Below are 18,314 nucleotides of genomic sequence, written 5' to 3'. Positions count from 1 at the left end.
CTACTCTCTACCTAAATGTTAAATGTAGCAGTTTCCTTCAAAATACCCTAATTTTATGAGCTAGTCACCTAAATAAGTCTGACATAAAACATAGTTTGTGAAATTTTAGCATGCCTTTCAGTGTATGTGATTAAGGATTCTAGAATCCTAATCTAGAATATTGATAATATTTTTGATGACTTTAAGGATATTCATTGAATGATAAAAATAGTAACAGAAAATCGTTATAGTGTTAAAACACTTGTAATCTTGCAAAATGATGATTCTTTGAGGTTCATTAGAAAAATTTGATTTTCAAAAATGTGCTGTGGCACATAGGTAAAGCATCAGGGTGTTTTACTATTAACAAAGAGTCAATTCAATATTTATAGTTTTATCATAAATTTCTAGCCATTTCATGTGTTTTCAGTATTATGTAAAACATACATTTATAGGTTAAGATTTAACTTTGAAAATGTAGGGAATTTTGTAGTACACTTGAAAATTGCCACTGATCTTAAGAACATTTGCAGTCCAAAAAGCCACCATTGTTATAAAAATAGCTCAAATTTACCACATCTAAGATTAAGATTAAAAATATTATAATCTCTTGATTATTTTGCTGCTTACAAGCTTCTGAAATTTCGTATATCATTAATTTCAGGGGGAGAAATACCTTTTCCATTGTAAACCAACATTACCTCATTTTAAAAAATGACCTATCCACCTAGAGTTTTTCATGTATGTGTGATCAAACCTTGTGTCTTCATATTGTCAGATTTTTTTTTAAAGATTTATTTATTTATGCATACAAGAACTGGGGTACAGGCCAGAGATATGGGGGAGAGTGAGAGGATTCACCAGAGACAGTGGGGAACAGAACAGGCAGATTGACTAAAATACACTGCTGAGGGAAGCAGCGGGAGAGTCAGGAGAGGTCTGTTGCGCCATATGGGCAGCTCTGTAGCCGGGGTGCAAGCTTGTGCTGCAATGGCTGTGAATAGCTTCATAGGTTGTGGAGGCCCATATTGTCAGATTTTCAGTGCTTCCATGTGAATATAGTACAGTGCTAAGCACTTTTGTGAAAAATAGGGGCAGGGTTTCTTCTTCCCTGTCCATTTAAAACCTATTGGGGAAGATAAAACCTATAGCTGAGAACAATTATGAGAGGAAGCACAACATAACACAGTAGACAGTGAATGTTATACATTCTGAAAAGCTATTTGGATAAAGAAACCTAGCCATCACAATACAATGGAGTTACTCAAGGCTTTCTGAAAAAAACCCATTTAATAATTTAAAGCATTTTTCAATATTATATTCAGGAATTTCTCATTGTTTATTATTAAAGTGTTCTGTGGAATTTCTAAGAAAATAAACCAAGTTCTTGAAGGACATTAAAATAAAATGACTTCTTTCTGATCTTGTTTGTGTTTTGGTTAGGTTAGCTGTTGCTATAAGATGAGTGGGATATTTGATATTTTTCTTCATAAAAATCTTCTTATCTCAAAGCAAGCATTGATTAAATAGATTTATGAAAGTTTATCATGACATTTTTACATTAAGATAGTCCACAAACATAATCACTTGTGATTTAGTTTAATCTCTTTTTTTTAAAGATTTACTTATTTATACATACAAGAACTGGGAGACAGGCCAGAGTTTTTTTGGGGGGTGAGAGGACTCACCGGAGACAGAGCGGGGAATAGAACAGGCAGATCGACCAAAATACACTGCTGAGGGGAGCAGCAGGCGAGTCAGGAGAGGTCTGCTGCACCATGTGGGTCACCTCCCTGGCCGGGGATTGAACTTGTGCTGTAGTGGCTGCGGTGAACTTTATAGGTTGCGTCTTCAGCCCTTTTGCCACCAGGGAGGCCCCAGATTTAGTTTAATCTTTTTTTTTTTTTTTAAGATATATTTATTTATTTATACAAGCCCTGGGTAGTGTCAGAAAAGCGGGAGGGTGAGAGGATTCACCAAAGCCGGAGCGGGGAGCAGAGCAGAGCAGGCAGGCTGACGAAGTACACTGCTGAGGGGAGCAGCGGGCGCGGCAGGAGAGGTCTGAGTGCCATGTGGGACCCTCGCCGGTGGCTGGGGCTCGAACCTGCGCTGCAGAGGCTGCAGGCAGCTTCGCTGCCCAGCGCTCAACGGCTGCGCCACCGGGGAGGCCCAGATTTAGTTTAATCTTAATTTAGATTGAGGGTTAAAATGAAAATTGATTCTGCTCACATCCTATCTCTTAGACTAGGAAATGTTTGTTTAGCAGCCTAACAAGTGAAAGCCAAGAATTCACTGGGGATGAATCAGCGAGGTCTTCAAATAAGTAATTTTGTAAATACTTAAACCAAATACTAGATTAGGGTTTCATTTAATTTATAATTTATCTATATAAACATTAATCATTAAGAAATAAAAGAATGGTGAAGTAAATGAATTTAGTCCTGCGACTAAATGAATTAGTCACTCCGGCCAAAATATGCATAACCTTAAATCCAATCATGAGAAAACATCAGACAAATTTAAACTGAGGAACATTCTACAAAATAATTGACTGGTATTCTTCAAAAGTATCACTGTCATACTAACGAGATGGGGGAAACCATATTACAATATACAGCTATACTAAATCACCACAATATACACTTTAAATATCTTACAGTTTTGTCAATTATACCTCTATAGAACTGAAAAAAATTTTTAAAGTGTTAGGATCAGGAAAGATGAGGAATTTGTCAGACTAAAGGAGACAAAGGAACTAGGATAACAAAATGCAATGTGGTACTCTCGGTGGAACCTAGAATAACTAAAAAAATATTAATTAGTAAAACTGGGCAAATCTGAATAAAGTCTGTATTTCAATTGTTAATATTGCATCAAGGTTAATTTTTTAGTTTTGATAATTGTACTATAGTTATGCTAACAATAGGAGGAATTGGCTAAAAGATGTATGGTAGCTTTCTGTATTATTTCTGCAACTTTCTGTAAGTCTAAAATTATTCCACAGTAAAAAGGTTTTTTTTTTAAAGGCCAATAGAGTAATTAAAACAAATAATAAAATAGTGACTAAAAAGAAAGCAGGAACAAAGAAACAAAATACAGATGGAACAAAGAGAAAAATGAGTGGGAAATGGTAGAATTAATTCTCCCACACCAATACAGTAAATGCAAGTGAACTAACATTCCCATTAAGGAGACTGACAAATTTGTTAAGGATGCAAGACCTAACTATGCTGTCTCCAGGAGTTACACTATGAATAATTAACAGATAATGTGAAAGTTTTTTAAAATGGACTTTTTATTGTTCAAACTCATTTGGCATACATTGGCAGGTGTTAGTACATCTATCAATCAGATTGACCACATTTAGCAATTTGGCTTATAAAGAGTGTAATCCTGTCACTGTTGCTGAATGAGGATATCCCAAATTGTAAATATGACAGATCAAAGGTCAAAAAGGGGGTGAAGGAAAAGAGGGTAGAGTACTAGCTAAGCCTTTCTCTGAGCTCCAAAAATGATTGCCAGAATTGCCTCACTATAGTTGATGAGTTTGAGATGTATAAACCTCCTATCCCTGAGGTTGAGATTATCCAGGTTGTCAGTTTTTATGATACTGGGTTGTTCTAAGGGTTAGTATATCATCAGCAGTCTCTCTCCCCATCACATCCTCCTCCAGTTTGTGATATTCTGTTGCTCTCAGAATTGTATAATGAAAAAAAAAAATTCTTTAAGAAATTAGTAAGGAACTATCTATGATATACTATTTTAGTACTTTAAATGTTTTTATTGTTATGTAAAACTTAAATATATGTGTTTAATACGTGTTTTCAGTCATATTTTGAATTATGGATACTTTTGCTAACACTACGTAAGACATCATAGTTGAAGCTTTGTTTTAGAAGAAGAAAAAATAAGTAATGCTTTCTGGCACATGAATTTCCTTTAATGGTGACCTCTGTTGAGATTGATAGTAACCTTTCTGTCTCTACTTAAGATAGTACCCCCTAATTCTTTGCTTTGGGTGGAAAAAAATTACACTCTCTATGCTATAGGGTGCTATAACAAATAAAACAAATGTCTTTCAAGTGACAATAAGAATTAAATTTGAGAAGGAAAGGTAAAGAAGTGTTTTTAATTTTGTGAAAATGCTTTAAATAAATATGCTTCTCTATTTTTAGTATATTGGGATTTTTAATCCTTAAATTATATTCCTTTAGAAAGAAGTCTTCCATTTTCTTGACTAGCTTGCATAATTTTGAAGTTTGGCCATATGGAGCATATCTTTCCCATTAGTTCTCTTTTGATAAATGTGGAATTGGTTCCTGTTAGTTTTACAAGTAGATTTACAAAATTGGGGTTTTGTTTCTTTGAGTAGTAGAGTCCCAAATTTATGCCAGTTTGATTTGTTATGTTAATTTTTCCTAATGACTTTTTTATTTAAAAATGTTTCATGCACATGGTAGATCTACTCCTCAATAACTGACCAGAAGGCACATGAAAGAAGAAACATTTTCAGTGAAGAAATTGCTTTGTCATTTTCCACTCTCTGTGATATTGAAATGTTTTATAATCCTGATGTTACAACCCAGCTTTTAATCCTAGTCCGTAGCGTTATAGCTGTCTAATTAAATAATATATAGTTTTTTATAGCTAATCAAATTCATTAATTAAATGCCTTTGTAAGCATTTTTCAATTTACTGCACAAATCTTTGTATTTCATCTTTCTCTACAACAGAGTATTTATATTTCTAGTACTATATGATTGAAATTTATTCATATTTGAGCAGTATTTAACCTTTGAATGTAGCATTAATGTAGAAGGGAGTGAGGATGAAAATCAGATGTATACAACATTAATTTGGACATAACGTGGTTCACTAACTGAACTTTTCAGAAACAAATTGGTAGGTTTTATTTCAAGTAGGTTTTTAAATGCTTATTTGAATGTAAAGAAATGTATTAATATATACAGTTAGAAAATTTGACATGGAAAATGTTGACTTTAAGGTTATCTACTGATTTGCCAAATATCAAAACTATGTTAACTTACGCTATTTTATTTCATGCTTACAAGATGTCACAGCATACATTTTTACTAGTGATTTTTTTCATTGTTTTCTCAATCAGTTAAAAGTGGAGCTTTTCAATTTAGGTTTTTTGTTTTTGTTTTTAGAAATTAAAAGTTTCATATTGTTAAGTCTTACAATTTGAACAAAATTGTGAAAAGAATACTTTATTTCTGTGGGAAGCCTCCATTATACTTTAGTAATGAAAAGCATGCAGTGGAATGTATACTGTGGTATTTTCCCAGGAAAATGGCAATTAGATATTTAGAATGTTACTATATTCTCAATTTGCACATCAGCTGTTTACTATGTCATAGTCACATATTTGGTGAGAGTAAATAACCTTAGTTCTATAAAGATGGGGTTCCTAAATCATACACATACAAAAATGTCATGTTCTACTTTTTTATTCTATCTGTGCAAAGACATTAAAAGTAATGGTCGCATAGTTGTCTTTACCTGATAAATTTTTATATATCATTTGCCTTTTTTTAGTAAAAATAGAGCAATATTTGATAAACATTAAACTAATGCTTTGCTTTATTGATGTTTAATTAGAAATTATATTGTAAAAGCATTTAGAATAATGTTTGTCAAATATAACTCATTTTTAACTTAATACAACAAAAAGACAAAAAGGCAAAACTCATTTAAAATTTACTTTGAAGCTCAGTGTTTTTGCTTTCTTAGTTGTCTACCACCTCCCTCCCTTCTCCCTCCCTTCTCTGTTCAAATGGAGAGGATATAAGGAGAATACAGATGCAGCAGGTCTTAAGCGAAAGCGTTCCCAAGGTACTGTAATTGTAGTTTTATTTCTCCATGTAGTTATATTCCTGGCTTATAGCATTAGTGTGTTTATGACATTCAGTTGTATTTAGCATAGAAATTATTAGTTTTTTAGAAATGTATCCATTGTGCTATTGTGCTTAGTTAATTAAAGAGGTAAAATATTTGTGACCAATATGCATATCCAGTAAGGAAGTATTTGCCAATATTAAAGACCTTTTACTTTAAAGACAGTATGTGGATGATTTAAGGGGAAACAAAATTTTGTTGACTAACACTACTCTTTTAATATCTCAGTCTTTTGTAGTTCAGTATTTTAAGTATATGCCAAAACTATTTTAACAAAAATGTTAGATAAAAATCTTAAAATAGTGACTTGGATCAGACATCGAATTAGAAAAGTGAATAGCTGATAAAATCTTGCATAGATGTTTAACTTATGAAAAATTCTTTTATTTAAAAAGCTGGGTTTGAACATTGTTTTCTGTGGATTTGAATATATGATTAATGTATGTTATGTAATTGCATCTTGGTCTTGTCTTCATCGTTAGTAATGTGTTCTGGAAAATAAGTATATAATACTGTTTTTTCCTAAATTTTTGAAATTGCGTTTATATCATAAGAGTGCATTTCCCCAGAAAGGACTTACTCTTTTATGTATTATAGTTCAGAGTAGGTTTTCATAATAATGTTTTACAAGTTTCAGTCTTGACCAGGGCTATATCCTTTGATACTTAGCGTAAGGTTATTTTTAATTCATTTTCAAATGAGAAGAATTAGACTCTGCCAATAATTAGCTTTGTGGCAAGTCATTAATTAATCTGTTTGGATCTCTGTGTTTTCATATGTTATGGGAGATAATATTTTGTTTAAAGAGGATTTTAAGAAAATCGGGGATAGTTTGAAGGTTCTTGGTTTTCTGAAAGATGGGTATGTGAATTTTCCTTACCTCTGTATCAGATATAGAGGGAAAGATTAAGATGTTCAGAATATAAGAATTAATAAGCTATGAATTGGTGGATACATTATGACTTTCTTTAATCCATTGCTTTCACAACTTCCACAAACATTATTGAATTTGTGATGTTAGGCATTGTATTAGCACTGTGTTTAGTGCTAGTGACACAGAATAATCAAGACATAGTCCTTGCCTCACAGAGATTATGTATTCCTAGATCATATGGGTTTGATTGCCCTTTTTTTAAAGAGCTCATTTGCATCAAGTATATCTGTTACAGAAATGCAGTGACCAGTATTGATTTGAACCACATAGTGGAAAAAGTTTTTCTTTGATTTCTTTTTAAAACATCTTTTAATTTGGATTTCTGTTATGGTGAGCAATAGCCAGTGATAATTGACTTTAATGTCCATTCCAAAAATACTTTATATTTTAGTAAACTAAATTATTCTCTTAACACTTTAAAGGTAAATTTTTTTCCTCCGAGTCTTAGCTTGTCTTGCACAAAGTAAAATTTTCATAGATCCAAAAATAATATAAACAAAAGAAATAGAACTTAAGTTCCTCTGTCAAAGCTATTGAAGACTTTCATTGAAGGTCTTTATTCTTAGACTGAAGGAATGTCACATCTCCTGGGGAAGCAGTTATTTAATAATAAAACATATTAACTATGTGCCTGAGGTTAAAATTATGGTAATTAAGCAAGTTACTACATGTTCCAAGTTGCTATAAAGTCCCTCTCTGTTACAATTAGCTAATTCATATCAGTATGTTTTTCAATGAAATAGGTTTTCATTGAACTAACTTACATATTTGAGTTGTTAGATAATACTGATTTTAAAATCCATGTATCATAATTTTTCACACAAGTGAAGTTTATTTTGGAGACCTTAAAATGAGTTTTCCCTTTTTACAGCTATTCATAGTTTCAAGCTGAGTCGAAATCATGTGGATTGGCACAGTGTGGATGAAGTTTATCTTTATAGTGATGCAACAACATCTAAAATTGCAAGAACAGTTACCCAAAAACTAGGATTTTCTAAAGGTAATTGTTAAATTATTACTATAGTTTGTTAAAATTCGGGGAATCTGGCTTTTCCCTCTCATTCAAAATATACTATTTTAATTCATTTTAAGTGTATTTTAAATATATGTTAAATTTAATGGCAGTTACTACTAAATGAGACTATCATTAAGTTTTGGAGTTGACATGTATTCAACAATGAATAATTAATATATTTAGAATGATCCGACAAGATTAGCAAATACTTTTTGTATTTCTAAAAGCACAAAACCAGTCAAACCAGAGGCAATGATGTGAAAATAAAACATGACAGTTGAAACATAGTGTCAAGGAAAATGAAGACTGAAAACTTTCCATTGGATTTAGTAACATGGAATTCAGTAGTTACTTAGATGGACTGATAGGGAGGAAGCCAAGTTGGTGTGGGTTGAAGCGTAAGTAGAAGGTGAGGAAATTGAGGCAGTGAGGTAAGAAGTTAAACTAAAAGAAAAGAGGGAATGGTATGTGAAAATAATGAGAGCATTATCAAAAGACAAATTTTTCCCAAAAAATTTAAGTGATAGTTTTATTACCTCACTTTTTCATTTCTTTTACAACAGATATGTTTAAAAACCTCTTTTTATATCAGCCAGTTGTATTTGTTTTGTGAATTACCTTATATATTTAGCCTATTTTGAATGTTTTGTCTTTTCACTTTTTGATAGCAAGCTTTCTTTGTATATAATTAATTTACATCAATTATTAATTGGTAATTAATTATGAACCCATATTGTCAAAAATTTTCCCATTTGTCATTTGTTTTTTATTATTGCTTCATGCTTTTTTTTTAAAGAGATGTTTTTAATTTTTCTGTGTTCAGTTCATCCTTCCTTTTGTTTTTCCTTATGGTTTCTGGCTTTGGTGTCATGACCAATTCAGCACTTTATATCAGAACCAGTCAATATACATCATTTAACAACATATTCTTCCCCAGTTCACTGAATTTTTCCTTAGTAGTCCTTTCTTTGTTTCATTCAATATATTGTGAAAATGTTATTTCTGGAATAAACAGTAAACTTAGAATCATAATTTTTCTACAGCATCAAGTAGTGGGACCAGACTTCATAGAGGTTATGTAGAAGAAGCCACATTAGAAGACAAGCCATCACAGACCACCCATATTGTATTTGTTGTGCATGGTATTGGGCAGAAAATGGACCAAGGAAGAATTATCAAAAATACAGCCATGTGAGTTCTTTGATGAATGCATTCTCCATCTAGTCTAGAATCCAAACTTTGCCCAGGTTTTTTTGGTCCAGAAATTAATCACTGCACCACATGGTTCTCCAATGCCAATTCTATCACTTAAGTTGTAGGTGAATTTTCTGGACCAAATTTTAAGAGTCATTATGTATAGATTATGATGATGATACTTTGTTTTTCTTTTTCTTCCCACAGTATAGTGGAGTAACAAAGACATTTTAACTTAATGTGGTAATAATGTCCATTAAACTAAGGTCAAAAGCAAAAGAAAAGTCTAGTTTTAAATTTATATTTTACTCTCTGAACTGCAGAAACTGAGAATACAGCAAAATTGCATAATTCTGAAAAAACAAAGACTTGTTTAAATTGCCAGTTAGCAATTAACCTGTCCAGTTAATTGCAACTCAACTCTGAATTTTACACAGAGAACAGTGGGTGCTTTACAAAATACCAGGCAGGTTATTTGCCTCATAAATTGCTTTATTCTAAAAACTGGTTAAGTTGTTTGGGGATAAGGGGGTTGCATTCAAGTGTGTTCAAAAATGTTAATGACTTTTTAAAGGAAATGTTAGGGTTAAGGATTCCGCTTGAAATTTGGCTCTGAACTAGTAGACAGTGTAAAGGAACTCTCGGCATATTTATGAACAGATAGTTGTATGTGAGAGCAGTTTATCTGCTTGAGACGTCAAGTAATAGAGTTCTCAAGTCCTTAGAAAGAAAATACTATGATACCAAAAACTATGTCCTCAGCAACATCTCTGTAATTCTAAAACATTTCATTTTGCATCACTTTTTATTGTAATACTGTTTTATTGAAATAACATTAATTTACGTATGTATATGATTTAGAGGTCTAGGCTCACACCTCTTCAGTTGTATGTTACCACACCCACCGCCAAGGCATGCCTAGTCCCCCACCATAGTCCACTTGGGCTCCCTGCACACCCTGCTCTCCACTTTAACTCTACCCCTCTGTCATTCTCATTTCTGCAGACAACTGTGATTTTTTTTCTTAGTGTTTCAGTTCCCTGACCACTTGTTTTCTTTCTCTATATTCCACACGTCAGTGAAACAATCTGATATTTGTCTTTCTCCTTATGTTGCTTAGCACTATTCCCTCCAGTTCCGTCCATGTTGTCACAAATGGCAAGAATTCATCTTTCCTTATATCTGGAGTGTTCCATTTTGTGTGTGTGTATGTGTGTGTGTGTGTGTGTGTACTGTGTGCATATATATAAATATATGTTGTGCATATATGTGTGTATGTATGTGTGTGTGTATATATATAAAGAGTGTGTGTGTGTGTGTGTGTGTGTGTGTACACACCACATTTTTCCAATCCATTCCTCTGTCCTTAGGCAATTAGGTTATTTCCATAACTTGGCTGTTGTAAATAGGACTGCAATTAACATGGAAGTGAATATTTCCCTTTGAATTGGTATTTTTCATTCTTTGGGTAAATACCTGGGAGTGAGATTGCTAGATCATAGGGTAGATCTATTTTTAATAAGTATTGATACTTATACAATACCAATAATGTAAGCCAACATTACTTCAACTAGAAAAAAAATATTTAGAGCAAAAAGTCTGACTCCCATTCCTGTTTCCATCTTCTTCTATGAATCCTTTTTCTCAAAGCAGTGTATTCACTTATTTCATGCTCTAGCTATAGAGTTTCTTTAGGCAAATACAGAATTCCACATAAAAGATAGCATACTGAATACACATCTGGACCTAGCTTTCATGTGTAAAAACTGTATCTTGGGTATTTTTATTCATGATTTTCTCTTTCCCTCCTTTCATATATGTATGTGTGTGTGTTTGTGTATACACATAATATATATGTATATTTTTTAAATCAATTATTTATTATTTAACAGTTGTTTTTCTAATTGAGAGAAAATCAGGATTTTCTCTTATTTTATCAGGATATTTAATGATACCTAATTGAATAGTAATTTTTAGGTGCTATTAATTTCTTCCTCCTTTTTCAAAATTGGAAGTAAATATTCAGAGACTAACAGGAGATCATGGAAGTTTAATAAGCTTATAAACTGACAGTTATACAGTAATGGGTTATATAATCTGAAGTAGATGTGGTTTACTTTTAAAACATTCCTATTTCTTATTTCCTCCGTTCCCTGTTGGTCTCAATGTTTCTCATGTAGTTATGCATACAAAAAGTGGGGTATAGGCCAGAGGTGCAGGGAGTGAGAGGATTACCAGAGACAGAATGGGGAGCAGAACAGGCAGATGGACTGAAATACACTGCTGAGGGGAGCAGCGGGCCAGATAGGAGAGGTCTGCCGTGCCATGTGGGTGGCTCCCTGGCCCGCTGGGGATCGAAGAACTTGTGCTGCAGAGGCTGTGGATAGTTCACAGGGCTTAACCCCTTGCGCCACCAGGGAGGCCCTCTAACTATATTTTAAATCTAGGAAATAGATTTTGCCACTTTTATTAAGGCAAATTTGCTAACAGCCAGCATTTAGTCTGTCTTACCTACCCCCCCCCCCTTCCTGTGTTGCTTACTGTCTTCTTTCATCTTTCCTCTCTTTCCTTTATAAAGAGTCACCTACTAGTTGGTGAAGTTATTCAATAGATATACCTACTTTCCCAATTAGCATCTGCATATGTAATCACTGGACAACTGATGGTAATCCTGTGGTGTGGAGGATTATGTAAGCTTACTGAAGAAGAGGAGAGCATTTTAAGAAAATATACAGAAATGAAGATGCTATTACAGATAATAAATGAACTCAGCAAAGTTACAAGATACAAGATTAAAAAAAACATATAGACTTGTAGCGAACAATCTGAAAATTAAAGCATTTCCAATCATTATTGCATCAAAAATAATAAAATTCTCAGGACTAAGTTTAATGAAAGAAGAGCACGAATATTACACTGAAAAAAGAAATTAAAGAAGACCTAAATAAATGGAAAAGACAGCCCATGTTTGTAAATTAGAATATTAGGATTCCATTTCTTCCCAAATAGATCTATAAATTCACTGCAATTCCTATTAAAATCCTACCTATGTTTCTTGCAGAAATTGATAAACTGATCCTAAAATTTTGAGGAAAAGCATGGATCCAGAATAAGCAAGACAATCTTGAAAAACAAGATTAACCTACGCAAATTCATAATTTGCTGCAGTAATCAAAACATTATCAGTGCCGACTGTCATGTAGATATCAGTAGACCAGTGGAACAGAATAGAGTTCAATTAATTTTTGAAAACAGTGTCAAAACATGCTGCAGAGATACCTTGATATCCACATGTGTAGCTAAGTTCCTATGTAATATCAAATAGGAAAATTCAAAATGAATCAAAGACTTAAATAGAAGAGATAAAACTCCTTTTTAACTTTTTCTTTTGAGATAATACTAGTTTACATCCTTTTTGTTTTGTTTCTCTATATTCCACATATGACTGAAACTATGTGTTATTTCTTTCTCCTCCTGATTTACATCACTTAACACTATCCCCTCCAGTTCCTTCCATGTCATTGCAAATGGCAACAGTTTATCTTTTATATATATATAACTGAGTAATATTCCATAGTATAGCACATCTTAATTACTCATTTGGGTACTTAGGTTGTTTCTATAACTTGGCTATTATGGTAAATGATGCTGCAATGAACATAGGAGTGCATACAACTCTTTGAATTGGTGTTTTTGCATTCTTTGGGTAGAAGCCTTAGCTTAGAATTGCTGGTTCATGTGGTAGGTCTACTTTTAATATTTTGAGGTCCCTCCGTGTAATGTTTTCCTTAAGGACTGGATCAGTCTATATTCCCACCAGTAGGTGGAATTGGGTACAAATTTCAGAGGGCTAGCATGAGGGAGATCTTTCAGGATGATAGAACTATTCTGTATTTTGATTGTGATGGTGCTAACCCTAAATCTTAATTGACACCAAACAGGAGAAAAATTCAATTTTACTGTATTTTAAACTTAAAAATCCATATTGTAGGGCAAATAGATTGGAGAGTGGACGAATAGATTAAATAAATAAGACAGGCCACACTTGCTAATATTCGGAACTGGTAGATAGCCTAATGGCATTTATTATTGTGCTCTCTACTAAAAATGCATGCATAGAATTATATAGAACATGGGAGTTTTGAATATTTGAAATCATAGATGACAAATTTAGGAAAATAGCTTTGAAATAAAGGTGTTCTAGGCTTCCCTGGTGGCTCAGAGGTTAAAGTCTCAGTGCTATCAAGCTATCGCCAGCCACTGCAGCATGAGTTCAGTCCCTGGCCAGGGCAGCATACCCGCATATGGCCCGCATATGGCACAGCATACCTCTCCTGCCTCACCCTCTGCTTCCCCTAGCAGTGTATTTCAGTAGAACCACCTTTTCTGTTCCCCGCTCTCTCTCTGGTGGATCCTGTCACCCCCACCCCGCACCTCTGGCCTATACCCCAATTCTTGTATGCAAAAATAAATAAAAATAAAATCTTTTTAAAAAGGAAATAAAAATGGGGCTTCCCCTGGTGGTGCAGCGGTTGAGCGCTGGGCTGCGAGGCTGCCTGCAGCCTCTGCAGCGCCGGTTTGTTCCCCAGCAGCCGGCAAGGGTCCCACCAAAAAAAAAAAAAGAAATAAAAATGTCCTGCTATTGCAAACTATTGTATGGTATAGCAGTAACTGAAACATAATTGAGTAACATTATAAGCCAATGGAAGAGTTATGATTCAAAATATTTTATGGCATATAAATTTGTTTTTATTTTGGTTTTATTTTTTAGGATGAGAGAGGCTGCAAGAAAAATGGAAGAAAGGCATTTTTCCAATCATGCAACACATGTTGAATTTCTGCCTGTTGAGTGGAGGTCAAAACTTACTCTAGATGGAGGTACATTTTCTTTAAAAGTTGACTTACCCAGTGGCAACACAGTGTTGCACATTGGGAACAAAGTGTCTTCAATTTAATTATCTTCAGGTATACTCACTCCATTTTTTTTTTTTAAATAATTATATAAATTGTGTCTTTTGGGCACCAACATACAGACTTCACAGATAGTATTTTATCCATGTCTTCTGTGGATTTGGGGAACAAAATGTTTTCTTAAATTTTTGACATACAAATGATTTAGGAATACTTTTAAAACATTTGTTTCTACAGTTCCATAGGCGCTTACATTTTCTTCCTAATAATTTTACTCCTCTATATTGAGGAAGATAAAAATCCCAGGAATTTTGTTTTTTGTTATGTTGTTCCTGTATTCCCTGGGCTGGTAATTATAATTTAGCATTCACGGATTGTATAATACATATGTTTAAATAAGGTCATTTTTGTTTTCTTCCTTAAAGAGGTATTATCAGCCAAATTATGCGTATTTCTTATGCAAAATTGTGTCCCCTAATTATTAAAACTATTTAAATAGAATGTTTAGTTTGCCTATGTACATAATCTGGAAAATGAGAGTTATGCTAGACATAATAGGAGCTGCCATTTTGTGGAGCCTGTACTATGTACATGGAACTCTTCATTTTGCATGTAGTATCATTTAAATTTCTCACATATCTGTGAAATCTCTGTTTTTTCCTTCTTATTGATATGGAAATTGAAAGTCAGTGAAATGTGAAAATAGCTAAGAGTAGCAGGAGGAGTTATGAGGTCTATGTGATGCTAAGAAGTCTTGTTTACCACACTGCTATACTGCCTGGATTATTTCCAAAGCTTCTGAGACATCTGTGATTCTGTCTCATAGTTAGGAGCTTCATTTATAACTGATCAAGCCATAAATGGAATCAAAAGCTGTAATGAGGTTTTTTTTAAATGCTAGTGATTAAAGTTCTCATTAGCAATAGCTCTCATTAGCAATAGCTCATACATAAAGTTCTATTGTATTAACACTTTCTTTTGGGTTTTTCCCATATACCCAGATACATTTTGAGACTTCTCAGAAATACAGACAAGGATGAATTTACATTTAATAAGACCTCCCTGAGTTTATAATTTTCTGTTAGATTTAAGTAACTGTGATAGAACTCCAGAGACATTGTGCTAAATAAAAGAAGCAAAAGGAAAAACACTGCTGTTTCTTTATCCTCAACAGTCTGACACCAAATGTATGCATGTTTTTCTACATACAAACCAATTTTCTTTTTAATGGACACCCATTAAATGTCCTACAGTGTAACTCAATTTGACACTTGTTGCCCAGAGATAGTATAAATTCCACTGGTTAAACATTCAATCCCACAAGACTGCCCATTACTTCAGGTACCATTCATAAGAACCAGATTGTCACTTGTACTTACAAATGATGAGGTATAAATTTAGGTGTTCCAATTACTCCATTCTCAGGTTCAATAATTTACTAAAATAGTAGTCTATTACTGACACAAGGAAGGCAAGTAGATTAATTAGTGTATCAGGCTGGAATATTCTCTCAACAGACCTGTGCTTAGCTTGGAAGCCTGATATAACAGAGGTGATACTGCAGATTATTGATGAAAAGGTGGCCTGTTCTGTAAATGATGTTTGGTAACTGGTTATCCAATGAATGAAAAATGTAAAATTTATCTCTTCCACATTCCAGTTGACTCAAATGCATATATAGAAACCAAGGACTTACAAGATATTAGAAAAAAATAACAGGAGCATATCTTCATGATTTCAGCATAGGAAAGAATTCTTAAACAAGACACAAAAGCACAGCTAAACAGAAATAGGAATAAATTAAATTAAAATTAGGAACTTCTGTTTCTTAGTAGACATCATAAAGAATGAAAGACAACCCACAAACTGAGAAAAGATGTTGCAACAGATATAACCACCAAAGGTTTAATATGTGTTTTATATATCACATAATAAATATAAATGTTTAAACATATATACAGTATATAAAATATACATCTATAGTAATGAAGGAAATGCAAATTAAAACCACAGTGAAATATTGCTTACATCCATCGGTTAGGTAAAAATTTAAGAAAGTGACAATACCAAGTGTTGGTGAGGACGTGCAACAATGAGGATTCTCATTCACCATTGGTGGGGTTGTAAATGAGTACAATCACTTTGGAAGACAATTTTTTTTATAGTTTGATGTGCATGTACCCTATGACACAAAAATTTTACTCCCATAGAGACCCTAAAGAAACTCCTACATGTGTATAAGGAGACATACCTATATATCATAGTTTGCATTCACAAAAAACTAAAAATAACCCATATGTCTCTCAAAGAGAATCAACAGGTTATGAACTATGTATAGAGTAGAATACAATGAACAGTGCAAATGAATGGAACAGCGCTGTATATATCAACATCGATGAATTTCACAGAAACATAGTTTGGGAGTAAAACAGACCATGAACAATATAGCTCAATTTACATAGTATTTGAATAAAGACAAAATTAAATAAATTTAAACACTGACATGAATTAGCTAAAATTATTAATATTGATGGGCATGTGTAAAAGCAAAAGCATGATTAAAACAAACTTCTTATTGGCAGTTACCTCTAGTAGAGAGGGAAGGGCATGTCATTAGAGATATACTGTGGATTTCAAAGATGCTGGCAGTATTCTTAAGGTAGGTGGTAGGAATATGTTTTCCTTTATATAAATGATTCTATCAGCTGCACACATAAACGCTTTCATATGTATTACAGTAAAAATTATGTGTCTATTACAGTAAAAATTATTTTAGAAATGTATTAAAATGACATGTAAACATTTCAGATCAGCATAGTTGTCAAACCTTTCACTTACAATTTAAAAATAGGTATAGATTATAAACTTTGTGCCACAATATTTCCCTTTATATCTTTGAAATGACTTCTAGGTTTTGCCTGAATCATTGCTTTACAGTCATTTTTTGATTAAATAGTAATTTAGACTGATGGTGGTGAAAAACTGAAAGATGAAAGAAATTGGACTAGACTAAAAATGTAACCTTCTCCTGCCTACCTTGTGCTTTCAAATCACAATATTCATCCAAGAACAGGAAGTATTTCTATAAGAAATAATTTGTATTTCTATAAGAAATACAAATTTTTCTGCATTGCTAATCATTTTATTGAGTGTTGAATGAATAATCTTCCCTGGGTCGAATTTCCATAGGTTAGGTATAGTTTTTGTAAGTTTTTTTTAATGCTGTAAGTTACCCCAGTTTTATCTTTGTTACTGAAGAGTGTCCCAATGCTGATTTGCCTTTGTGCATATTTGTAATTTGACAGCTCTTACCCATAGAGTCTTTGATTCACTAAAGATATGTAAAGTGTAGGAAACTTTGTTGCTGGTTTGTCACCAATGGCATTCTAATTGTGTATTGCCAGGCCCAACAAGGGTAAACAAAGGAAAAGGAAAAAAGGAAGTACAGAGATTGTGCACAGGAATAGAGATGGCCTCCTTGTGCCGTGGGTACTCCTGTTAGGCAAAATCCAATATATTAAAGAAAAATAAGATTTGATAATGGCTTTCATATAGATTTGGTAATGGCTTTCATCCTTTAGTTCCTTTTTCTTCCCATGTCCCATGTCTTTACTGTTTTTTTTCTTGTAATATATTTTAAAAATGGAAAATTCATTAGATCTAAAGCTAGTCTAGAATATTTAAATATTATCGAATTATTTCAGGGAATATGTCTTTCCACAATTCATTTTTCCCTAAAATAGGTTTTCTCTAAGTTTAACTTTTTTTAAATTTGTAGATACCGTTGATTCCATTACTCCTGACAAAGTTCGAGGCTTAAGGGATATGTTGAACAGCAGTGCAATGGACATAATGTATTATACAAGTCCACTTTATCGGGATGAAGTAAGTATCATGATTATCTTGTTGCTTTTGGATATTTTTTAGATTGATGATATATATGTCCTGAATTTTTAAAAAATGTATTTATTATAGCAAAGGTGTTTACATTATTGTATTTGTTTTTAGACGTATAGGTTGAAATCTCTCCAAATGTGTTTTCACACCATGCTCCACTGATTCTACACCATGCTTCTTGGGGTCACTCTCTCCCTCCCTATGCTCCCCCCACCACCACCCTACTAATTTTCCCTTCTGGTTCACTCAGTTTTGCAATCAGATGGCAAGTGTTGGTTTGGTTTTGTCTGTTTATTTTCTCTATATATTCCACATGTAACAAATTCCATTTGTCTTTCTTCTGACTTATGTCACTTAGCATTATCCCCTCCAGTTTCATCCATGTTGTTGCAAAGGCACAAGTTCATCTTTCTTTTTATTTTTTATTTATTTATTTTTTTTATAGAGGCATGTTTTTATTTATTT

At 33.1% G+C, this 18,314-nt stretch overlaps 1 protein-coding gene across 5 annotated transcripts in view; it reads left to right on the top strand.

Annotated features, from left to right (window-relative positions):
- DDHD1 (DDHD domain containing 1) overlaps positions 1-18,314 on the top strand; it is a gene marked incomplete at both ends in the record, with an annotated part of 69,061 nt that overhangs the window by 29,287 nt on the left and 21,460 nt on the right. For 3 of the 5 annotated variants that reach the window (XM_084240643.1, XM_084240641.1, XM_084240642.1), the window contains 4 exons: positions 7,704-7,832; positions 8,891-9,038; positions 13,813-13,919; positions 17,731-17,837. In XM_084240643.1, the coding sequence (XP_084096769.1) occupies positions 7,704-7,832; positions 8,891-9,038; positions 13,813-13,919; positions 17,731-17,837 (491 nt within the window). Of the gene's footprint in view, positions 1-5,733; positions 5,836-7,703; positions 7,833-8,890; positions 9,039-13,812; positions 13,920-17,730; positions 17,838-18,314 lie in introns of all 5 variants that reach the window. The other 2 variants (XM_084240640.1, XM_084240639.1) reach the window with 1 other exon arrangement.

This window comes from Talpa europaea (genome assembly GCF_964194135.1).
Source record: "Talpa europaea genome assembly, chromosome: 8".
Classification (NCBI taxonomy): domain Eukaryota; kingdom Metazoa; phylum Chordata; class Mammalia; order Eulipotyphla; family Talpidae; genus Talpa; species Talpa europaea.
This window is presented reverse-complemented; position numbering and strand designations above follow the sequence as displayed.